General features: G+C 44.2%; 2 protein-coding genes across 2 annotated transcripts in view; both read right to left on the reverse strand.

Moving 5' to 3' along the window:
• LOC137518735 (thiopurine S-methyltransferase-like) overlaps positions 1-17588 on the reverse strand; it is a 49877-nt gene extending 32289 nt beyond the window's left edge. The window contains exons 1-4 of the mRNA XM_068236959.1: positions 17560-17588; positions 10594-10686; positions 8543-8675; positions 2702-2754 (exon numbers count right to left, since the gene is read on the reverse strand). Coding sequence (XP_068093060.1) covers positions 2702-2754; positions 8543-8675; positions 10594-10661 — 254 coding nt within the window. The 5' untranslated portion in view covers positions 10662-10686; positions 17560-17588. The remainder of the gene's footprint in view (positions 1-2701; positions 2755-8542; positions 8676-10593; positions 10687-17559) is intronic.
• Positions 17589-19141: 1553 nt separating this feature from the next.
• The window catches only part of LOC137518734 (thiopurine S-methyltransferase-like), an 80639-nt gene continuing 74135 nt past the window's right edge, over positions 19142-25645 (reverse strand). Inside the window, exon 9 of the mRNA XM_068236958.1 lies at positions 19142-19251. Coding sequence (XP_068093059.1) covers positions 19235-19251 — 17 coding nt within the window. The 3' untranslated portion in view covers positions 19142-19234. The remainder of the gene's footprint in view (positions 19252-25645) is intronic.

Genomic DNA, 25645 nt, shown 5'->3' on the forward strand with positions numbered 1-25645 from the left:
TTTTTAATTGTTTTTTTTATCACACGTTTTTCATTAAAGTTTCATACTGTTGCATTTACACTGCATATCATGACTGCATATCATGGAATCCCAGTCACACAAAGTCATTAGGTGTCCATCATATGTCCCCAAAAGCATTGTTGGGGACTCTATTATCCCCCTTCTCCTTTCTCTAACAAATCCAGAGTGCACACACATTTGGGTTTTACCTAATCCAGGCAAGACACAGGAAACAGCACCATGCTCTACACACTGGACTTTACCCCACGACACCTCTCTTTCTTGTTCCCTGCAGGCATGTATGGGGTCACCAAAGCTGGAGGGGGGGGGGGGGGGGGACACACAACTTGGGGACTACTACAGGCCCTGGGGCAATTGTCCCCTTTGCCCCTATGGAAGCGTCGGCCCTGATCATATCTTCTTGGCGGTATTGCTTGATGGATAAGAATCTCTGGTACTTTTCAGCAGTAATTTTGCTATTCCACTTGCAGACTCTTGGCATTATTTGTTGCAGCAAATTTTTACAAGTGCCTGAGACGTTTGCACTGCACCGAATGTCAAGAACCGTGACAAAAATGGCAGTGGGTAAAGGAAACAATACATACTGTAGGAGGAACCTCCTATCACCAAATCTAAGTAAGGCCGATGTCTGTACCCCCAATGCTTGTACGCCCATTGCTTTAATTCAATAAACCCTAACTGCATGGAGTTGGTGCTGCGCTTCTGATCCACTTTTTTACTGACGAACTTCCTGCAAAAGCACATCCAGGTTGGGAAGAATAAATAGCAGTCTGCTGGCTATTGCATCTGGTGCTGACCTTCTCCTCTACTAATATCGTAACCAAATCTAAGTACATGTATGCCATGAGCTGACAGCAGAACCTGCACATATCGCATTTCCTTCATAAAAGTATCACACCTGAAATAATCTTTTTTTGTAGTAAACAAGAGAATAGGTAAATATAATGTTTTTTATATATTATGCATGGTGCACAATCATTAGCACTGGAGTATCACAGCACTAATTTGATCGTCATGAAGCTGAATGGTGTACTATAAATATTAAGTATAGTATATAAAGGATTTTCTTTCTGTATGTCTGTTGGTACAGTACTCTGCAATAAGAAATTGAAGTGATGGCATTGGCCTGAAAGATTTACTAGAGAAGAGATAAACATAAAACAAATGTTCTCTTTTTCGCTCGATTTTGCGCCTGATCGTTTTCCGCGCTCGATTTTGCGCCCGATTCTCTTATCTTCCATTAGTTTTCCTTATCTTTTCCCATTGTTCCCTATGCAAAATTGAGCTCGGAATCAATCGGGCGGGAGATCGGACATGTCGGAAATCAAGCCATCTAAATGGCTCAAAAACGTACCGTGTATTCCCAGCATTAAAGGGAATCTGAAGTGAAAATAAACTTGACATAATGAATTGTATGTTTAGTACAACCAAGAAATAGAATATTAGTAGCACAGAAACCAGTCTCACATTGTTTTCCAGTATAGGAAGAGTTAAGAAACTTCACTTGTTATCTATGCAAAAGAGCTTCTCTGACCTTTCTGACCAGTTTAATCATCTACAGTGCTGTTTTCTGAGGCTCTTATACTTCAAAGAAACAGTGAAAGGCAGCTTCAGATTTTTACTCCAGGTAAGTTTAAAGGGTCACTAGCCCTGCTCTGTTTCATAAGTAAATAAAGTGTGGTTTGAAAATTGCAAATATGATAGAATGAAGCAAGGCTATGAAATAAAGCTTTTCTTTGTTGCTAATGTTCTTGTACTTAGTACTGCACATACAATTAATTATATCATAAGTTTTTTTTTTTCGCTTCAGTGTTACTTTAAGAATGTATCATACAATGGTGACTTTAGCCACTTTTTATATAATGATCTGCCACTCCCATTATTTGCAGTAAAGATGACTCATAGCTAACCTGTACTTTGTATTCAGTGTGTGCTGAAGTGTTGATAATGATCTCAACATGGAAGAAGTAGAAGGAGAGAGTTTCCAGATGTGGAAGTGAAGAAAGTATACATTTCATGTCAATAATGCATAGAGTAACAACGTTATCTATACATATTGGAGAGACATGTTATATTGCATAAATGATCATGGTGCCCATATACTGTACAATTTCTGCATTTTCTTTCGATCATAAAAAGTTGACTAATTATTTCATTTAGTTGAATAATTTCTAAAATTCTTTTTGAGGTACAATACATGAACATTCAATTTTTCTGAGAAAAACTATCAAACATGAAGAAAAAGTTGGTTTATCTAAGTGCCCATACATGGTACAATTTTTTTCATCCAATCCTAAAATTTCTATGTAATATAAGGGCCTAAATTATCCTTTGAGTATATTCACTTAATTTACCCTTATACTACATAGAAATGGTAAGATTGGATGAAAAAAAAATTGTACCATGTATGGGCACCATTATTTATAGTATTTTCTTATACAACCTACCATACATTATACAATTTCACAATCATTTGATTTTTATCAAAAACACTGAATAATCGTTTGTTTTTTCTTGATCGAAAACATTGATTATTTTCGATTTTTAATCTATTTAATCGTTTTGGTCCAATAAACAGGAAAATTGAACGTTTTAATTGTACTGTGTATGGGCACCATTAGACATATCAGCCACACTTACTGGCCATATAAGTAAATTAACAAATTACATTCATACTTACGTAGATATATCATAGATGCTGCAGCAGTACAGTGAAATATTTCCAGAAGTGCTCTGCAAATACAGGAACATTAAATCAACATATGGATCTTTAACCAGTAATGTCCTTTATAGTAGGACTACAAAAGGAATACAAACGTTTTTGTATCTCCATAAGTTAGCTAGGTACCTGTGGTGCTACACAAGGTTTACCACAGAGTCCACATCAGAGTCAATATCTACTGAATGAAGGCAACTATGGATCTGTCATAGATCTCTACATTTTTGCAACATAAAATTACTTTAGACAAGACCTATCTACTTGAAAAGCCTAAAATTAATTCTGCACAACCTTTTAAATAAGACTCGTCTCTCATGTGGCCACTTTATATAATGATTAGAACTGCACCGTGATTTCCATAAATGCTTTTTGCTCACATTTAAATATTACTTCAACAACTTTACAGTATATATGAGAGATGAATGCAAAAAAAAAAAAAAAAAAAGCTGGCCATCATAAACATAGTTAAAGTGAACCTTACAGTGAGCCTGAAGTGACATGTGACATGATGGAATACTAGCCCTACTAAGAAATGTTGTGAATCCCTTTCTGTTTCCCAGTACAGAAAGAGTTAAAAAAATTGAGTTGCTATCTATGCAAAAGAGCTTCTCTGAGCTTTAAAATTTGTCAAAGTAAGTCCCATTTTCTGAAGAAATGTTCTATTTATTGTCCGCTTTTTACTTCAGGTTCACCTTCAAGAAAATAAACTGATATAAACAATTGCATTTATACTCCTGCTCCTAAAATTGTCTTTTTTTTTAGATATCTCACAGTTTTAGGTTATGTTTGAAAACTTAAAGAGACTCCGTAACAAAAATTGCATCCTGTTTTTTATCATCCTACAAGTTCCAAAAGCTATTCTAATGTGTTCTGGCTAACTGCAGCACTCTATACTATCACTGTCTCTGTAATAAATCAATGTATCTTTTCCCTGTCAGACTTGTCGGCCTGTGTCTGGAAGGCTGCCAAGTTCTTCAGTGTTGTGGTTCTGCTATGAACTCACCCTTCCAGGCCCCTCTCTGCACACTGCCTGTGTGTTATTTAGATTAGAGCAGCTTCTCTCTTCTCTCTTATCTTTTACAAGCTGGATAAATCGTCCTCTGAGCTGGCTGGGCTTTCACATACTGAGGAATTACAAACAAGGGCAAAGCTGTTTGCATGAAGAAAAGAGCAGCCTGAAACTTCAGTGCATGGGGGAAAGAAACACACAAATGATCTCGTGAGATTCAAAAGGAATGCTGTATACAGCCTGCTTGTGTATGAATGTATTTTTCTATGTGTGGACATACTGTACATCAACCTACTTCCTGTTTTGGTGGCCATTTTGTTTGTTTACAAACAAACTTTTTAAAACTGTTTTTAACCACTTTTAATGCGGCGAGGAGCGGCGAAATTGTGACAGAGGGTAATAGGAGATGTCCCCTAACGCACTGGTATGTTTACTTTTGAGCGATTTTAACAATACAGATTCTCTTTAAAGGGTACCTGAAGCGAGAAAAATTGTTTAAAATAAACACATGACATAGCTGCAAATTAATATTACATACTAACCTTACCGTCAGTTCCTCTCAGAGGCTCTCCATTTTCTTCTTACAGTGATCCCTTTCAGAAGTAGGCCCCTTTTACAGTTATCTATAAAGGACATGGGGTGGGGGAAAAAACACAAAAAGAGCGCACTCAGAAAACTGATGATAAAAGGGAGACCAGCCGGTTGTAGACAGATCTCAGGTTTTGCCTGAAGAAAGGAGGAATGGCCTCCTGAAACTAGTTATATTTGTTACATTAATTAAAGAATCAGTTACTTCCAGCACGGGTCTCCTGTGCTTTCTTTCAGCCACTTCAGTGCTACTGCTCACCACCCAGCCACTGCTGTGGTGTGTCTGAACAGAGCAGTGTGTAGATTGCTAACTTTTCAGGAAGGAGACTCTCCCTGCTAAGGGATTGAGTCTCATACAGCCCACAGGTGCCTGCAGCTCTGGTGTTGTGGCCAGTGCTGGGACACCAACGGCTACAAACCAGACAGCTGCTCCTGATATCCTGCTTCAAGCCACAGGATCCCTTTGGACAAAGAGCCTGCTTCTGACCTGGTCCCTGGTCTGAGAGGGACAAAAGCCTGCAAGCTGATAATACCCATAAGGGCATATCAGCCACCACATCAGGTGACATCTGTCTACGACCAGCTGGTCTCCCTTTTATCATCAGTTTTCTGAGTGCGCTCTTTTTGTGTTTTTTCCCCTACCCCATGTCCAGGGGCGTAACTAGGCCCCACCGGGCCCCCCTGCAGATTTTCTGAGCGGGCCCCCCCCCCCCCCGGGGCTCGCTCGCGGCCGTTTTGTGGGTGCTGGAGGGGTGGCAGCATGAGGGGAAAGCCTTGCCCACAGTCGGCGGGGAGAGGGGTAGTTCCCCCCTCTCCCTCACCTCGGGGCTCTCCCCTCTGCGCTCCCCTCCAGCTCGTAAGTGTCTGTGGGGCTGTGGTGGGCAGCGAGCGGCGGGCAGATACATACCTGCTTCCGTGCGTTCCATCGGAGACTTCTCCCTCTAGCGGCTGACGTCACTTCCCCATTCCCCCCGCGGGCGCAGGGGCTGCAGGGCCTATTCCTACGCCCCTGCCCATGTCCTTTATAGATTTCTCTGCCACTGCAAGTGGACCACACAGAGCAGCACCGACTTCCATCCCCCAACACATCCTCTACATATAGAAGACTAATTTTATCCAGCTCGCTCCCCCTGTTCTCATTTCAGCACGGGGTGTCTACCTTTTACAGTTAATCAGTTGCTCTCAGTTATAACTGAAAGAAAACTGATTTTCTAAGTAATGCCCATGTTTTCCTATGGCACAGTTCCCACTATATGCATTTTAACTGAAATCTTTTTCACAATGCACTGCTATGGAAAAAACACATACCAATGCATGCTAACATGTACTAACGCATACCAACACATTAAATGTAAAAGGGACCTTAGTGTTTTGTCTCTGCTCAATGACACGTTCTTTCCATGTCTCAGAGAGCTAAAATATATCATCTATTGATCTTTTATATATATACCCTGCAGTCCTAAGTTGTCATCTTCCAGGAAAGGGTTTACGGCTGTAATACCTTATCAGTGAGTATTATGCTATAGTCCGACTGCAGATAATCATTTGCATACTTGAATAGTATGAATGTCTCTTTCAGGCACAAAAAGAAAAAAGGAACACAGCCTAGTTATTTGTGTGCTTGGCACTGTACATTGTCATACTCACCATCGGGGTCCTCCTCGGAGCTCTCGGGGGCGTCCTCTAGTGCGCACGCACGGGGGCTCTCTGGTCCTTGTAGTCCCTCTTCCTGCACGGCGTTTGGCGCTGCGCGCGGTGCGCATGCGCACAGTACTGTGCGCGCGCGTCTGCGCGCGCATAGTTATGCGCGCGCACGCATGCGCAAACGGGTGCGCGCGCTCTGCGCATGCGCAGAGCGCTAATTTCGGCGCCAATGCACAGTATAAAAGCAGCACTGCCCCTAACTGCAGTGCTGCTCGTTCTGATCAGTTTGGTTAGCCTGTTAGTGAACCGTTGTTCCAGTTCTATTGATATCCTGATTTGATCTCCTGTTGTGACCCCGGCTTGTGACCCCGACTACTCCTGATCTCCGCCTGCCCTGATCTTTGGCTTGTCTTCTGGATTACCGTTGTCTGCCGCCTGCCCTGACCTTTGGCTTGTCTTCTGGATTACCGTTGTCTGCCGCCTGCCCTGACCCCTGGCTTGTGACCCCAACTACTGCTGATCTCTGTTTGCCTGGACTTCCGGATCTTGTCGGACTACGCTTGCTCCACAATTAGTGTCTCTGTTCTCCCAACCACTTGCTGAGGCGATCCCAGTAGTGACCTGGTAGGGCACTAGGCAGCGAAGTTCCACATTCCCCTCCTGGGAGTGTGGTCCTGCATCCCCCTCAAGGGGGTGTGGGTGAAGACCCGTGGTCACCTAGACTCCACTACTGGGTAAAGTCTCTTCCATCGTGGGAGGGTCAACAGGGACTGAAGAGAATTCCAGTCAGTTCCTAACATACATACACAAATCTATCTCATCATGTCACTTTAGGTACACTTTAAAGTTTTGAATAGGATGAAGAAGAGCTATAACCCATCAGGTTTTTATTTTTGTTGCTGATCATATCTTGGAGAGTTTCCCTTATGTCCTCCTCAGGCAATAAGTAACTGTTTCCAACAGGGACAAAGGCAACAAGAAATACCACTTTTTGTGTGGAAGTATTTGATCCCTGATTACATTTTCATTGTTATCCCTCATTTCCTGTTCATGGAATCATTCAAGTATGTTTTAAAGCATAGAGGTGGATGGAGGTTCTAGAGACCAGAAGTAAGGGAACTTCCCAGTGAGGACACAAAAAGCATTAGTAAACATTTATATGACTTTTCTAAAAGCCATTCGGTTTGCAGGTCAAATATGTATGCAAATATTGGGGAGCTTTTTGTACATACAATATCCACTCACATCTGGTCCATTTAAATACAGTAAAACAATAACCAGAGATCCGTTTCATGGGAACTAACCAATGTATCGCTATATTAGCAATACAACAGAATTAGGACAATTCACAATATTTTGGGCCTCTCATCCTTCTCCAGGTACTCTGCCTTCTGAGAGAAGAATTCCATTACCTAACAAAGGCAATCCTCTCACAGAGGCGTGCATTAACAAATATGGTAATGAGGAAATAACAATACAAATCATTTATGTCGTATTAAATATCCCATCAAAGCTTTCTTCACATGTAATTCTCCGTGTGACGTACTTGATTTAGACCCATGTGGACTGAAATATTTTGGCCAAACCACATTGAAATTTGAGTCAGATTGAATGAACAAAAAAAAAAACAATATAAGTGGTCTGAAAAGTTAGGGACCCACTTTGGTTGCACTTGAACCAGAGAACATTAAAATTACTGAAGGGACCCCCAGGCTAGGATGTTGGTCAATACATGAGGAGCTCCTGAGGATAGAAACCGTGTTATTTTGTGTTATAACAATGTTATTTTAAAAGAAACCTTTTGTAACCTGTTGAAAAATGTACATGTGCTGAAACTTGTCATTTTCTTTTTGCCGTGTTTCTATTTATGTTGGTGTCTATTTCTGTAAGAGTTGCTTTTATTATATAATTAAACTGTTACTTAAAAGGACAGGTTGCCTGAGGAAGAGTGAGAAGCATAAAACATTGTGCCTCTGTAGTCAGGATATTTGGAAGTCCCCCCTATTAATGTTGGTTTATTTATTCTTCTATGTCTTCATCAGGCCGAAACCGTATAAGTGTAAGGTTTGTTACCCCAAGTCGTCCTGGGTGTTAGAGGTGGAGATGAACCTCTTGTGTGCTTTGCAAGGAATGGGGTACATTTTTTAATTAAAGGTTAAGGGCTCTGCCGCTGACACAGGAGACCAGGGTTTGAAACCTTGGCTCTTCCTGTTCAGTAAGCCTGCACCTATTCAGTAAGGAGACCTTGGGCAAGACTCCCTAACACTGCTACTACCTATATAGCGCACCCTAGTGGCTGCAGCTCTGCCGCTTTGAGTCTGCTAGGAAAAAAGCGCAAACTAGTGAATTCTAGCCCTGCTTTTTTATTTTCTGTCTTTAGGTAGGCCTTAAACCAATGCTGATATGGTGTACAAGGAGAAAAGCTGTTACAATGTTTAATACCACCCATTCATTATGAATTGAACACAACATACATTACAAGAATAATGCAAACAATAACACAAGATGATAAAACCATACACTTGGGCTTAAATCTAATTAACAAATGAATATCAGCAAACCTTGAACAGTTTAGCATCTGGTAAACCTTCTATAGATTCTTCAACATAGGGGACATCTTGCTCTTCAAAAAATTCCTTTATTCCCATTTCAGAAACATCAACACCAACAATGTTATGTCCCATATCAGCCAACCTATGTTGTATCAGAACAGGATATTTATTCAGCTAGCATTATTATTATTATTTTATTCATAAAGCGCTAACATATTACGCAGCACTGGACAATAAATATATACAATGATACAAAGGATGACAAACGTAACATGGTAATACAACATAGGACAAAGCTATACAAGACAAACTGTGTACAAAATACATGATCATGTGATTGTGGACTGGTTAGGTAGGCCCAGTAATACAAGTACAAGGCGGTCATAGGAAAGAAGCACACAATCATGTAGAATACACTAGGGAATGGAGGACCCGCCAAAGGCCTACAATCAAACGGGAGGACCAAATATGCATTCTAAAAGTTTTTGCATACTACTGTAAACATTATAGAATTTACAGTATGTAACTATCACAGGAATGCCTCCGGCCCCAGAAAGGAGGTTAGTGAAAATGTATAATAAAAAACAAAATCATGTGTCAAATCTACTATTGTATAGGTGCTATAATAAAGTGTATGTATTAATATATTGCTTTTGTACAGTTACTAAATGGAATTGAATAGCAGTTACTGTTGAATGTACATTTGTTAACAACTGTTGAATGAAAATTCAGGTGGCATTTAGAGTTCATTATTATTTTGTAATAGTGTTTAAATAAAATAATCTATTTGTACAGCGTCTAAAAAAAAATATACAAAATAACCCGTATGGATAGCTAGTCTAGCTGCCTGTGAAATGGACAGTAGCCAGATCCCATCCTGGCAGCTAGGCATGGTCGGAAAATTCCACGGAATTATTAATTCCGTGATTCCGTTCGGAATTAACAATTCCGATTTTATTAGTCGGAACGGAATTTCTATATATCTCGAACGGAATTCCGCGGAAATTTTATAATTCCGACGGAATTTTGCACAATAACATCAAAATCTCTCAATCTCTCTCCTCAATCCATCCATCCATCCATCCATCCATCCTCTTATATCATCCAGTAGGGAATTGCAGATTTTCAAAACAGCTTATATACCATAGCTGGGATTTGAACCAAGGATGCAGTGTGTAGTAGGTATCTGTCTTAACCTCTAGACCATGAACCACACTACATGGTAAAGCTGTCCTAGCATAAACCATACTACCATTATGATCAATTCAATAGAAAAAGTAGCATGATTAAGGATTGGTACTTTTTGAAAAGCATGCTTATATACCATAGCTGGGATTTGAACCCAGTATGCAGTGTGTAGTAGCTAGTAGGTATCTGTCTTAACCTCTAGACCATGAACCACACTACATGGTAAAGCTGTCCTAGCATAAACCATACTACCATTATGATCAATTCAATAGAAAAAGTAGCATGATTAAGGATTGGTACTTAATCATGCTACTTTTTGTATTGAATTGATCATAATGGTAGTATGGTTTATGCTAGGACAGCTTTACCATGTAGTGTGGTTCATGGTCTAGAGGTTAAGACAGATACCTACTACACACTGCATCCTGGGTTCAAATCCCAGCTATGGTATATAAGCTGTTTTGAAAATCTGCAATTCCCTACTGGATGATATAAGAGGATGGATGGAGGAGGAGGAGAGAAAAAAAATATTTTCTGACGGAATTCCGTGTATCTCGGAATTCCGCCGAACGGCTCAGGAATTCCCTCGGAATGAAACGGTAGCGGAATTTCGGTAGTGGCGGTATGCGGAATTACCACGGAATCGGAAATTGGCTATTCCGACCATGCCTGCTGGCAGCCTGCTAAACCCTGGCAAGAGAACATGAATATGTCCGAATCACATCATTCTTCTATGCAGTGATTTCTGCTATGTCAGAGTGCACCTGTGAATTATGTATCGTTTATTATGAAACCTGACACAAGAATGAAGAGCTGTTACAGTAACTCTTATATAACCATGACTATCATATGATCAGCAGATGTCTATGTACCATTTCATATCCACAGCTTTTCCACAAAGAGGAAAAAGGATGTTCAACTTCTCTCTGCCATTTATCATTTCACCCAGGAACTCTGAAAGTAACCTAGAAGTAGGAACAAAATTACAGGTAAAATAGGTTAAAGTTTAAGTATATATATATATATATATATATATATATATATATATATATATATATATATATATATATATATATATATAGGTACTTATCCGTTAGCCGGGCGCATCCGGCAGGTGGCGCTAATTACTATTCCCCCTCCAGGCCGACATGGATAGTAGGGAAAGATGTAACTCTGGTGGAGTTTTGTCGCCACCTAGAGGATGCGCCCGGCTAACGGATAAGTACCTATATATATATATATATATATATATATATATATATATATATATATATATATATATACAGTAGCAATAACAAGTATGTGGACCCTTTGGAATTATATGGATTTCTGGACAAATTGGTCATAAAATGTGATCTGATCTTCATCTAAGTCACAACAATAGACAATCACAGTCTGCTTAAACTAATACCACACAAATAATTTAAAGTTCCCATGTTTTTATTGAACACACCATGTAAACATTCACAGTGCAGGTGGAAAAAGTATGTGGCCAATCCAGAAGGCAAATTTCTTCTGTTTAAAGGGGTTCTTTCGCGAATGATGAAAAAAATGAAAAGTGGTTTATGCATAAACTATTAAACATCCTTCTAAAATAGTGTAAAAACTTTTTCAAAAAAATGAATGGTTTCCTCAATACAACATGTAATGTAAATAGTGACCGATGACGGGCTGGGAAGCTAATCCATTTGATAGGGGTGGTTTTTTTTACTTGCATTTCTCAAACAGAACTCCTGCCTAGCTAGTTTTCTGTTGTGTAAACCACTGCCATTAGGAGTTGCAGTTAAAGCTGTTATAATAACTGCCGACCTCAGGCTGAGCTCCTCGGCAGTTATTTATTGTAGTTTCACAGACACAGGACCCAGCAAAGAGTATCGTGGCTGTTGCTACTCATGAGTCAGGGCTCTTTCGCTATTGGCTGGCTGCAATTGATCAGACTTTCAGGCTCCCTCTACAGGCCTTGCGTGCTTGCAGATTCCTCTTGTGTGACTGCTGTATTGGCTACAGTGACTTGAGCAATCACAATGTCTGCATGGAATGGTAAGGAGATCACAGCACAGATAGTGATCTCCCTGCAGCAGAGATAACACAAAGCTCAGCATGCAGTCTCTGCCTGACCTGAAGACTTGAGGGCCTGCAGTGGCATGTGCTTATTCTGGCCAGGCCTGTCTCAATCCCACTCCCCCTCTGATAAAGATGGAATAGTGAGAGGGCTGCTGAAGATAAAGCAATGTGTGAGAAGAGGGCTGGAGGCGATTTGCTATCTGCTACACAGTGGTTGGCAGAAGTCAGTAAGGGTCGGTTCACATTTGCATTTTGGGCCAAACCGGATCTGGTGAGTGGATCCGGGGTCCACATCACCGGATCCGGATGGCCCGCGGAGTGGCCATTCACATTGTGAAAACGGATCTGATCAATGATTGATCGGATCCGTTTTCACTGAGCAAATACATACCTTATCTTGAGCAGCAGCCGGCGGTAGAGGGTTCCTCTCCTTCCACTATAATTACACAGCGCGTCATGTGACTAGTCACATGACGCGTCATGTAGTCACATGACCCGGAAGAAGACGGAAGCTTCTACCACCGGCTGCTGCGCAAGACTAGGTATGTGTAAAGAATCCCTAGCCCACCCGCCCGGCTACTGCACCCTCCCGTCGCTCAGGTTCCCATCGGCACATGCCCCCATCCCCCGTGGAACGGTCCGCTTCTTCACTAGTGTGAAGAAACTTTCCGTTTCCCATTGCCCGCAATGCTGCTGCATTTTTTTTCCGACTACGTTCCGCAGGGCAGAATGGTCTGGAAAATTAGGGCCTGCTGCAATTTTGGGGGCCGGAATGTACGGAACGTATCTGCACCAATGGACAGATGTGAATGGATCCATAGGTTAACATTGGATCCATTCACATCCATCTGTTTGTACAGTATACGTTCCGCTTACATTGCGGAAAAAAACGCTAATGTGAACCAGCCCTAAAACTCTCCAGCCAGGTTTCCAGAAACAGCAGGGATGTGTCTGGCAGCTTGTAAGGTGTACACACACTCTACAAACACACTACATATACACACTCTATACAAACATACGCTCACTTACTCACTCACTCTCTGTTAGGTCCTATGTGCTTGACACACAGTAAAGCTACGCACACACATGCAGTAACCATTATCATGTGTGTACAGAGGCTAATGATGGATATTGCTGATGCCCGAGCATTACCAATCACAATGCTATCCCCCCATCCCCCCAGCAACTGATTGGAGCCACTCAATCGTTCACAAACACTGTCCTTCTGCCCCCCTCCATAGCAACAAAACACATCGCTAGCCTCAAGGCTCAGGATGTGTCTTTACAGCATCAATGCCCAAATTGACGCCCGAAGGATTGTTTCCCAATCCCCAAAGGGAGAAAATTCTTGCATGTGTGTACTTAACTAAAGGGAGAGTCACACTTTTATTAACGTTGTGCATTTACTGCACATTTTAATGTACACGTCGTCCACCATACATTGCCTGTACCTGTTGGTAGTTTATGGGGATTGTATATGCTGTGCAATTTTATGTATCGGGGAGTTTTATAATTATATAATCACTATAATCGATTAGAAATGATCGACCGTGCACACTAATGAACAAAACAGTGCAGGCTGATCAAATTAATGGGATTGATCAGAAAAATATATCAATCCCACTATTCTGATCAGATTGGCCAGTGCGTTTTTGTTTGCTAGTGTGCATGATCAAGCATAGCAGCAATCAGAAACAATCAATTTTCCACCAGATTGGATAGTTATAGGCAACTATTAGGCAGAGGAGATGGTAGGTTAGTGATGGGAAAAGGAGAGGGAAGATTAGTGTAAAGGTGGCCATTAATGGTACAATTTTTTTCATCAGATGCGATCTTGGATGTTTTTAAGATCAAATTGTAAAACGATTCTATCGTCCATTAGACCAGAAAATGTTGTCGATCCGAATGTTGGATTTTATGATCGAATTGGAAGAGAGAAAATGCCCTAATCAACCTGTTCATGAGAACAATTGATAATTACCTTTCAATTACTTTTGATTGTAAAAATTGCATCGAAAGATCGCATCTGATGAAAACACGGTACCATTAACCTCCCTGGCGGTAAGCCCGTGCTGAGCACGGGCTATGCCGCCGGGAGGCACCGCTCAGGCCCCGCTGGGCCGATTTGCATAATTTTTTTTTTTTGCTGCACGCAGCCAGCACTTTGCTAGCTGCGTGCAGTGCCCGATCGCCGCCGCTACCCGCCGATCCGCCGCTATACGCGTCGCCGCAGCCGCCCCCCCCCCCCCCCTAGACCCCGTGCGCTGCCTGGCCAATCAGTGCCAGGCAGCGCCGTGGGGTGGATCGGAGTCCCCTTTGACGTCACGACGTCGAGGACGTCGGTGACGTCATCCCGCCCCGTCGCCATGGCCATTCTTTGAACGGGATCTCCTGATCTCCGATCGCCGGCGGCGATCGGAGGGGCTGGGGGGATGCCGCTCAGCAGCGGCTATCATGTAGCGAGACCTCGTCTCGCTACATGAAATTTTTTTTTTTTTTAAACGTATTTGCTGCCCCCTGGCGGATTTTGACAAACCGCCAGGAGGGTTAATGGAAACCTTTAGACAGAAGGGGGGGGGGGTTAGTATTAGGCAGATGACAGGGGCGGGAGTTAGTGTTAGGCAGAGGAGAGGGGTGGGAGTTAGGCAGAGGAAGGGGTGAGATTAATGTAAGAGCTAGTTCACTCTAACGGGAAGGTTGCTGATCACTGGCAATTAGCCAGCGGTCATCAAAGCTCTAGTACAATGTACTATAAACCCTATGACATTGATCCCACTGCAGCATGCAGAATTTTCTGAGGGATTACACATGAAGGAAATCTGCAAAATCGCACTATATCGGTAGTTTTAAAAACCTGTTTGGAAAATTGGTTTGCAAAATTGCAATTGATTGTGATAATTTATCTAGGCAGGGGCAGAAGTAGCTACCCAATATTATTTGGTAAGGGTGATCATTCAAGGCTTCCTAATACTGCTATCTGGGGCAACCACAGGATACCCTGTACTGCAAACTGGGAGGCTGGAGGCACATCTGGTTACCTAATAGTGATATCCAGGGGCACATGACTACTTTCATATTTTATCTGGTGGCTCATGGCTACCTAGCTGTTGTATCTGGAGGAACATGGCTACTTAATTTTTGTATAAAGGAGACACATGACCTGGCTATTTTTTTTTCTTAGGGCAAATGGCTACTTAAATATTGTATTTAGTGGTATAATGTCTATTCAATTCTGGTATAGGAGACCACATCGCTTTCCAGTATTGGTAATGTCGCCTAGAGTTAAAAGACAGATTGCCTTTGCGGCAGTATGATGAATTGTGGGCTTCCACTTCTCATTGGACTGAAATCTTCTTACTTGTCTGAGCACCCTTTTAACCGATAAACTGGGAGGCTGTGGTGAGGCCCAAATTCATTGCTCTGTATGGTGTTAATCCAGCTCTGGAAGATCCTAGCTGCACGCAGCCAGCCACCACATCATCCTTCCAAGCAGAGAAGGAGCAGGGAGACACAGAGAGAATGGAGGAGAGGGGGTCACCGCCTGGATACAACTGGAGTTGGCAGAAGAGGTTGTGGGAGGGGGGGGGGGCATGCTTCAAAAGCAACTAAATTAATCTAAAATGTGATGCTTATTAGTGCTTTCATTTTGTATTTTCTACCCAAACCAAAAACCTACCCACCCCCTGTAACTAATATCAAGCACTCTCCCCCTCCCCCCCCCCCCCCCCCCCTGCCAATCTGTGAAAGCGTAGTGTTTTCCAAAGGGATATTGCCTCACAGTCCAGCTCTGTGGCCTAATCACATAATATTATTTTTTGAGGTAAAGAATAGTCTTGTGTATCCTATATGAGAAAGTGTGTGTGTGTGTACATAAATGGGGCTACCATGACCTGAAAAGGCCTCTAGGATTTGTTTTCCCCCCAGGCCAAATGGTCCCAGTCCTCCCCTGAGTGTGCCCCCCTTATCTTGTTTTAGAACTAGAGTTCATTGTTACACAGTCATGTGCGTCATGCCATCTGCTTTTAGCTGCAAGGAGAAGGTTTTTAGAGGCTTGTTTCTGTTTTAGTAATAGTGACCTGACAAGGTAAATTTTATGTCAATTATATATATTTTTTTAAATTTATATAAATTGCAATACATTTTTAAATAGATGGTTCTATATATACACATAAATATATAAATATGTATATATTTATATATAGTTATGTATATATGAATGTACATGTGCCGGAACGTGGGTTGTCGCGAACATGTGCATGCATGTGAGTATTGCAAGAGGGTGTGTTGAATGGGAGGGTGCGTAAGGCACGCTTTGCGGGGTTGGGGGTAGGGGGGGGGGACTGGTGTGGGATGATGTGTATGCTAAAGCCTAGTGCCTGTTTATTAAAGGAAACATCAAGCAAAATTAACTCCCCATGATATACTTACCAGGGGCTTCCTCCAGCCCCTTGAAGCCGACATGCCCCACGCCGCATCTCCAAACGCAGCTGCCACTGCCATGTGCAAAGGCCAACCTCCTCTACTGCACCTGCGTGAGCTCCGCTGTCAGTCAAGTCCACGTTGTCCACAGTGTACTGCGTAGGTGCAGTAGTTCTGTGCCTGTGCAGTACGCTGCATACAACATGGACTTAATTGACAGCAGCGCTTAAAGGGAACCAGAGAGGAACGGGGGGTGAAAAAAGAAACAGATTTTATACATACCGGGGGCTTCTTCCAGCCCCATAAGTCTGAATCGCTCCCACGCCGCCATCCTCAGCTTCCTGGATCCGCCGGTACCGGACCCGTCACTTCCGGCGGACGCGGCCAATTGTCCGCATCACAGGGGCTCCCTCCATACATGTACGCATGCGGCTGCGCAGTTAACAGCCACATGCGTATCTGTATGGGGAGAGCACCCTGTGATGCGGAGAATTGGCCGCATCCGCCGGCCGACTTGCCGACTCGCGGCAATGACGGGACCCGGTGGCGGCTGATGCAGGCAGCGGAGGAGTGCGACGTGGGAGCGATCCGTGCGTATGGGGCTGGAGGAAGCCCCAGGTATGTATATTGCATCCTCTCTGGTTCCCTTTAACACAGGCGCAGTAAGGATGACCTCCCGTTCGGCCTGGTAGCTGCGATCGGAGATGCGGCGTGGGACATGTCAGCTTCAAGGGGCTGGAGGAAGCCCCTGGTAAGTATATCATGGGGAGTTATTTTTGCTTGATGTTTCCTTTAATAAACAGGTGCTAGGCTTTAGCATACACATCATCCCACACCAGTACCCCCCCCCCCCCCCCCCCCCAAAGCGTGCCTTACGCACCCTCCCATTCAACACACCCTCTTGCAATACTCAAGTGCATGCACACGTTCACGACAACCTATTTTCACACACACACACACACACACACACACACACACACACACACACACACACACACACACACACACACACACACACACACACACACACACACACACACACCCCCATCCATTTAAAAATGTATTGCAATTTACATAAACTTTAAATATATATATCATAAAATTTACCTTGTCAGGTCACTATTACTAGAACAGATAGAATAGAAACAAGCCTCTAAAAATCTTCTCCTGGCAGGACTGTGTAACAATGATCTAAAAGATAAGTGGGGCACACTCTGAAGACACATTACTCCTGCAGAGACGCTGGAGTTTGTCAGCAGCTGATAAGATGACTGGCTTGCAGAGGATAGAAACTTATCTGCACACACGCTGGAGTCAAGTTGCCAGGCAACAAAGTAAACACATGACGTGCTCACTGAAACGCTGCTCGGCTTTCTGCTTGAGCTATTCCTGCAGGGGTACTGTCTGTGAAACTACAATAAATAACTTGCCGAGGAGCTCAGCCTGAGCTCGGCAGTTATTATAACAGCTTTAACTGCAAATCCTGATGGCAGTGGTTTACAAAACTGAAAACTAGGTAGGCAAGAGTGTGGTTTGTGAAATGCAAGTAAAAAAAAAAACACCCCTATCAAATGGATTAGCCTCCCAACCCGTCATCCGACACTGATTACATTACATGTAGTATTGAGGAAACCATTCATTTTTTTGAAAAACTTTTTGCACTATTTTAGAAGGATGTTTAATAGGTTATGCATAAACCACTTGGTTTTTTTTTTCTCATTCGCGAAAGAACCCCTTTAAGCCATTCTGTTGTTGATTTACTTCTATTCTTTGGGTCGTTGTCCTTTTGGAACGCCCATCTTCTGCTGAGCTTCAGCTGGTGGACAGATGGCCTTAAATTCTCCTACAAAATGTCTTGATAAATTTGGGAATTCATTTTTCCTTTGATGATAGCAATATGTTCAGGCCCTGACGCAGCAAAACAGCCCCAAACCATGATGCCCCCACCACCATACTTCACAGTGGGGATGAGGTTTTGATGTTGGTGTGCTGTGTCTCTTTTTCTTCACAGATAGTGTTGTGCGTTTCTTGCAAACAACTCAACTTTGGTTTCATCTGTCCACAGAATAGTTTGCCAGTACTGCTGTGGAACATCCAGGTGCTCTTTTGCAAACTTTAAACGTCACCAGCAGCTGGATTGTGCAAATGCGCTTGAGTCCAGCTGCAGTTTTATGTGCTGGTAAGTTGCATAACGCTGGCAGCAGCATGCACAACCATGTGGCATTCAAACTTGATGCCAAGATCCTTTGTCCTTGCCTGTAAGAACTCCCTTCACACCACAGTCAGTGCTGTTTGTTCCGACAGCTTGGGTAACCCGTCCCTGGTGCACCATTGCCCTGAACCTGGCTAATGATCTTCCTGCCTCTCTCTCGACCTGGCAAGTTTTCTGCCTGCCTTGGCCCTTTGGCCTGTGACTTTGACTCCTCTTGTATTCTTCCAGTCCTGACCTTCGCTGAGGACAACATGCTCACTGTGTACCAAGTGTTATTCAAGCCAGATTATCAGCACAACAGCCAGGCATGTGCCATTTTTCAAAAGAGGATAGCAGTGGCAGCTTGTATATTTCTCTCACTGCAGCTTTCCTAATTAAAGCGCTAACAAAAAAGCTGGATGCTTTTGTAAAAATCCTGCTGTAAAAATCCTCCATTTTGGTGGTACTGAGTGGCGCTTTCACCTCTACAGAAGTCAATGGAAAATGCCTGTCAGCGACACTATGGCCAGTCAATGTCACCCAGGAAAAGCCAAAAAGACCAGTCACCACCCATTAATTGTCAATGAGTGCTAAGTTTTTATCAGTATTTCCAAAGAGAATGAGCTCTAAATTATCAAGAGATTCCACCCTAAGTAAATTGCATAGGTCTACACTTAAATGACAACATTGTTTAATCATCTACATTACATCATATCATATATAAAGCCTTACTTATGTATGTCCTCTTCATGAAATCCAATTTTTCTAGCTTTCCAACCCTTTCTCCAGTCCTCCTCTGTAACAACCCTGTTCTGCTTTGCTCAACTGAATTAGGGCAATCAGACATAGCTTAGGCCTGTGAAAGAAAATATCACTGGTATTACTGTAGGTTTATGGAAGTCACACAACATCCTAAACAAAATCCCAGTAGCTCTAGTTAGGCAATCTTTTCTGGTCTAGAAGATGTTAGATCTCTTCTGCAGAGTCCAGTTCTCATGAGATGAAGATGCACAGTCCAGGATGCATGAGGGGGAGTGCACATGGGGAGGAGGTGGATGCTGCTTCTAGCGGGCCTACTGTAATTGCCTAGTAAATATATAATGCTGATTTAAAGGAACACTATCGATTGACATGTTTTTTTTCAATTAAGATAGGAAGGGCTTGATTCACAAAGCGGTGCTAACCTACTTAGCACATCTAAAGTCTTTAGACGCGCTAACCAGGGTGCTAAGTAGGTTAGCAGCACCGGATTTGTCAATCAGATCGCGCACTAACTTTGCGCGCGCAAAGTTTTACGCGCGCAAAGTTTTACGTGTGCTAAGTCCCATAGGCTTTAATGGGCACTTTGCACGGAGCGCCCTGCGCTCTGTGCAGTACGCGCGTAAAGTTTTACGCGCATAAAGTTTTGCGCGCGTAAAGTTTTATGCGCGAAAACCTTGTTTAGACGTGCTAAGGGGGTTTTCACAGGCGTGCTAACAGTTAGCACCGCTTTGTGAATCAAGCCCTAAATGTTTTGGGAGTGCTGCTAAGTACTGGTGTATTCATTTAAACCCTTATCTTTTGGTTTACGGTTATCTAATTCCTTTCACACGTTTCTGATGGCAGTCTTCTCTAATCTGACACCAAAGTGAGCCATGAGGGGAGGGGGGAATTCCCTCACAGTGCATCTGTTAACTCTGTGTGTGCCGAGAGCTCAGTCAGAGACAGGCAGAGCTTTCTCTCACAGAGAGCAGAGAAAATGTATCTTATGTGCAACATAAACATTTGTAATTGTGTGTGTGAAACCTGATAGGCTTTTGTTTTCATAAAACTCTGCTTCATTATTACTACTTAGACATCATTTTAGAACACTTGGGTATTGATAGTGTTCCTTTAACATGTTTTCTAAGATGTTCTGCATTCAGTACACATCTTCAGCCAGGCACGCAAACAACATGTGCATAACCAATTTAGATCGCTAAGCTGCTGGCCTATACTGTGCAAAGTTTACTTTTGACTATATAGGAGCAAATAATCAGACACTGGCCATTTTCCAGCACTAAAGGGTGCACTCTTCTCAGAGAAATTTTGTCTGTATACTTTCCCTTGTTGTCTGAACAGCAGGAAGATGCAATCAAAGCAGCAAATGGAGTAAGGGCGGAGGGAGGCACACAAGATGCTCACAGTTGTTGAGCGTTTTGTGTGCCTCCCTCCGCCCTTACTCCATTGCTGCTCATGATTTGTTACTGGATCCTGTCCTGGGAATATGTATGTATAGCACAACTTATATTGCCTATCCCTGCATGCACTGTCCATTAATTATTAACACTTTCCATACATGTTTGTGAGCATATCCATCTATTCACTGTTCTTGATCCTTTTATGCACTGATTTAGGAACCTGTTGGTGTATTTGCATGGATGGCACTAGCACTTTAACCATAGGGTCCAAGAATCCTGATTTTTTTTTTTGTGGGACTGTCCCTTTTTTTTTTACCCGTCCTGGGTTCTGCCCCTTGCTGACATGGCTTATGCCATGGGCACCATACCTGCTCCTGTGCTGGGCTGCTGTGCCTGCTTCTGTGCTGCGCTGCCATGCTTGCCCCTGTGCCTCCCCGTCACTTAGATCTCATATCAGATTCATTCTGTTATCCGGGGTACATGGCAGTAGTAGAAAAGAGGACAGAGAGGGAAGAAGAGATATTTCTAGAAAAGTTACTTCAGCAATATCATGAGTCAAAAAAACCCACAGATATTGGTAATAGAGGAGGTAGTGGTGGACCCACCTCCTTCAAGCAAAACATACGACTGTGGATTTTCAGTCAAAACACTTTTATTGGATACTCCAAATAAAGTGCAACACGTTTCGCGGGGCACAAACCCTCCTCATCAGGCAACAACAGATAGGAGTAAATAGCATCTGCCAGTATCATCTAAGCACTTCATCGTTGATGATACTGGCAGATGCTATTTACTCCTATCTGTTGTTGCCTGATGAGGCGGGTTTGTGCCCTGCGAAACGCTTTGCACTTTATTTGGAGTATCCAATAAAATTGTTTTGACTGAAAATCCACAGTCGTATGTTCTGCTTGGAGGAGGTGGGTCCACCACTACCTCCTCTATTACCAAGATGGGTTTTTAAGTTCTTTTAGTGTTTTTTATCCTGTTAGCGCCTCTGTTATCCTATTATCTACATCAAGTCCACCCTTGGTGGAGGGTTGTACCCTTCCTTTTTCTACTACAGAGAGTGACTTTTTAATCCTGAGTGGGGTCAGGACAATCTCCCCACCTGCTTTGACAGTGGTTGCCCAATTGGTAACCCTGGTTTGTGAGTATGAAATTAATATTATTACTCTTCCAATTATACATTACCAGTACATACTACACTATATTGGGCTCTTGGTGTTCTCTCTTTTTCTCAAAAAAACCCCACAGGCAGCCATAACACATGTATGTGAGAAAGTATGCTGTTTTTAGACGGGAAGGGGGCTCTAACGGGAGGAGGGGCGCAATTTCAGTGTTTGCCATGGGCTCTATATTATCCAGGTACGCCCCTGCATGTAGCCATCTAGAATGGAGTTCATCTATCCCTATAATCTGGAAAAATGAACTTATAAACAGTATCTTCTGCACTGCAAGTTGGCTACTCGAGCAATTTCCCTTGCTCTCTCCTACTCTGCAACTTCCCAGAGTCGGCTGTATCAGCTACATCCTTATCTGAAGCTGAGGCTGCTGGGATTGTAGTTCTGTCCAACCTCTTGTTGCAGATTAGTAGCAGTAGGGTATTGTACCGTGTTAGCCATCAGTAAAAGATTACAAGCTGTAAACTACAATCCCAGCATGCATCGGGCTGACACATGAGTGCTCTGCAGCTAGTAGGGAAGTGTGATGTAAAGCTGAATGCTGTTTATTTAGGACAGGCAAATAGCAGGGAAGTACTGAGCTACAGGTAAATATACTGCTTAAAGGGGTTCTTTCGCGAAAAAAGTAGGCAGTTAAAAAATATGACAGATTACAGGTTTGGGCCAGTCCATCTTTTTAAGGGGGATTCTCAGGGCTTTCTTTTTTTTCAACAGCATTTCCTGAACAACAGTTGCAAAATCTAACTGACATAATAGTGTGCAAGTGATTAGGCTGGCTGGTATCTTGCTATTTTAGCAGTTAAACTGCTGTTCAGGAAATGCTGTTGAAAACAAAGAAAGCCCTGAGAATCCCCCTTAAAAAGATGGACTGGCTCAAAACCTGTCATCTGTCACATTTTTTAACTGCAACAAACACAATTGCTAACTTCCAGTCAGAGCAATATCCTGCCTCTATCTGGCCAGCAGACGCTAGTCAGCCAATCAGGTGCACTGTCATACACCCTTTGCCTGCTGTACCATACCTAGCAGGAATTACATAGATTAGCATTCAGGTAGGAGGCTTCGGTTGGACGCAATCGTGAATTGCGTCGTTTACAGGGACGCCCCGTGTAGGCACATCTCCCACACGGTCCCCTCCCTAACCACTCACCTGTCAACCGCATCGTAGAAGCTGCAAAAAATAAATTTAAAATCACAAACACTGGTCCACATGACAGCCCAGGGGCCCCAGGTCTCTCTCACTCACTGGGCCCCCAAACCACCATGCGACACCTAGAGGGAAGTGCGGGCAAGCCCTGGACCTCTCACCTCCAGGGAACTCACCCCACCACCTCTAAACTGAATGCCAACTGCAACAAACACAATTGCTAACTTCCAGTCAGAGCAATATCCTGCCTCTATCTGGCCAGCAGACGCTAGTCAGCCAATCAGGTGCACTGTCATACACCCTTTGCCTGCTGTACCATACCTAGCAGGAATTACATAGATTAGCATTCAGGTGGGAGGCTTCGGTTGGACGCAATCGTGAATTGCGTCGTTTACAGGGACGCCCCGTGTAGGCACATCTCCCACACGGTCCCCTCCCTAACCACTCACCTGTCAACCGCATCGTAGAAGCTGCAAAAAATAAATGTAAAATCACAAACACTGGTCCACATGACAGCCCAGGGGCCCCAGGTCTCTCTCACTCACTGGGGCCCCCAAACCACCATGCGACACCTAGAGGGAAGTGCGGGCAAGCCCTGGACCTCTCACCTCCAGGGAACTCACCCCACCACCTCTAAACTGAATGCCAACTGCAACAAACACAATTGCTAACTTCCAGTCAGAGCAATATCCTGCCTCTATCTGGCCAGCAGACTGTCATACTCACCGTCCTGGGCTGCTCAGGCGTTCTCGCGCACGCGTCTCTACGCGCGCGCGCGCGGGTTCACTAGGTGTTATGGTCAGTTCTGGTGTTTGGCGCGCACAGCACGCGGGGTCATGCACCTGCGCAGTGTGCGCGAGAGGTCGAGCACGCACGTACGTCGATGCGCGTGCACGCGCGCTCCGCTCTGCGCGCAGCGCGCATGCGCAGCGCTAATTTTGGCGCCAAAACTTGTATTTACACAAGCCTGCCCTTCCTATAGGTGCTGTTTGTTCATACAGCTTGTGCCTGAAGCTATTGCCTGTTATACTCTGTGATTCCTGTTGTGACCTTGGCTTGTGACCCCGACTACGTTGATTTCTGCCCGTCCTGACCCCTGGCTTACGTTTCTCGATTACGATTTGTCTGCCGCCTGCCTCGACCTTCTGCTCGTCTACGACCTTCCAGATATCCGCCTGTCCCGACCTGTGCCTGTACCCAACTACGCCTCCCAGTTCTGGGCTCTCCACACTGAGTTGTTCCTGTTCTCCGATCCTCTGTGGAATCATTCCAAGCGCAACCTGGTGGGCACTAGGCAGCGAAGTATCCGCTTCCCCCTCCAGGGGTTGCGGTCCTGCTTCCCCCTCAAGGGGTCGTGGGTGAAGACCCGTGGTCACTTAGATCCTGTGCTTGGGTGGTTCATACCGCAGTGGAAAGGTCAACAGCATCTGAACTTCCCTGCAAGCTTAACACAGACGCTAGTCAGCCAATCAGGTGCACTGTCATACACCCTTTGCCTGCTGTACCATACCTAGCAGGAATTACATAGATTAGCATTCAGGTGGGAGGCTTCGGTTGGACGCAATCGTGAATTGCGTCGTTTACAGGGACGCCCCGTGTAGGCACATCTCCCACACGGTCCCCTCCCTAACCACTCACCTGTCAACCGCATCGTAGAAGCTGCAAAAAATAAATTTAAAATCACAAACACTGGTCCACATGACAGCCCAGGGGCCCCAGGTCTCTCTCACTCACTGGGGCCCCCAAACCACCATGCGACACCTAGAGGGAAGTGCGGGCAAGCCCTGGACCTCTCACCTCCAGGGAACTCACCCCACCACCTCTAAACTGAATGCCAACTGCAACAAACACAATTGCTAACTTCCAGTCAGAGCAATAGCCTGCCTCTATCTGGCCAGCAGACGCTAGTCAGCCAATCAGGTGCACTGTCATACACCCTTTGCCTGCTGTACCATACCTAGCAGGAATTACATAGATTAGCATTCAGGTGGGAGGCTTCGGTTGGACGCAATCGTGAATTGCGTCGTTTACAGGGACGCCCCGTGTAGGCACATCTCCCACACGGTCCCCTCCCTAACCACTCACCTGTCAACCGCATCGTAGAAGCTGCAAAAAATAAATTTAAAATCACAAACACTGGTCCACATGACAGCCCAGGGGCCCCAGGTCTCTCTCACTCACTGGGGCCCACAAACCACCATGCGACACCTAGAGGGAAGTACGGGCAAGCCCTGGACCTCTCACCTCCAGGGAACTTGCCCGCACTTCCCTCTAGGTGTCGCATGGTGGTTTGGGGGCCCCAGTGAGTGAGAGAGAGCTGGGGCCCCTGGGCTGTCATGTGGACCAGTGTTTGTGATTTTAAATTTATTTTTTGCAGCTTCTACGATGCGGTTGACAGGTGAGTGGTTAGGGAGGGGACCGTGTGGGAGATGTGCCTACACGGGGCGTCCCTGTAAACGACGCAATTCACGATTGCGTCCAACCGAAGCCTCCCACCTGAATGTTAATCTATGTAATTCCTGCTAGGTATGGTACAGCAGGCAAAGGGTGTATGACAGTGCACCCGATTGGCTGACTAGCGTCTGCTGGCCAGATAAAGGCAGGATATTGCTCTTACTGGAAGTTAGCAATTGTGTTTGTTGCAGTTGGCATTCAGTTTAGAGGTGGTGGGGTGAGTTCCCTGGAGGTGAGAGGTCCAGGGCTTGCCCGCACTTCCCTCTAGGTGTCGCATGGTGGTTTTGGGGCCCCAGTGAGTGAGAGAGA

Source organism: Hyperolius riggenbachi, chromosome 5 (genome assembly GCF_040937935.1).
Source record: "Hyperolius riggenbachi isolate aHypRig1 chromosome 5, aHypRig1.pri, whole genome shotgun sequence".
Taxonomy (NCBI): Eukaryota; Metazoa; Chordata; class Amphibia; order Anura; family Hyperoliidae; genus Hyperolius; species Hyperolius riggenbachi.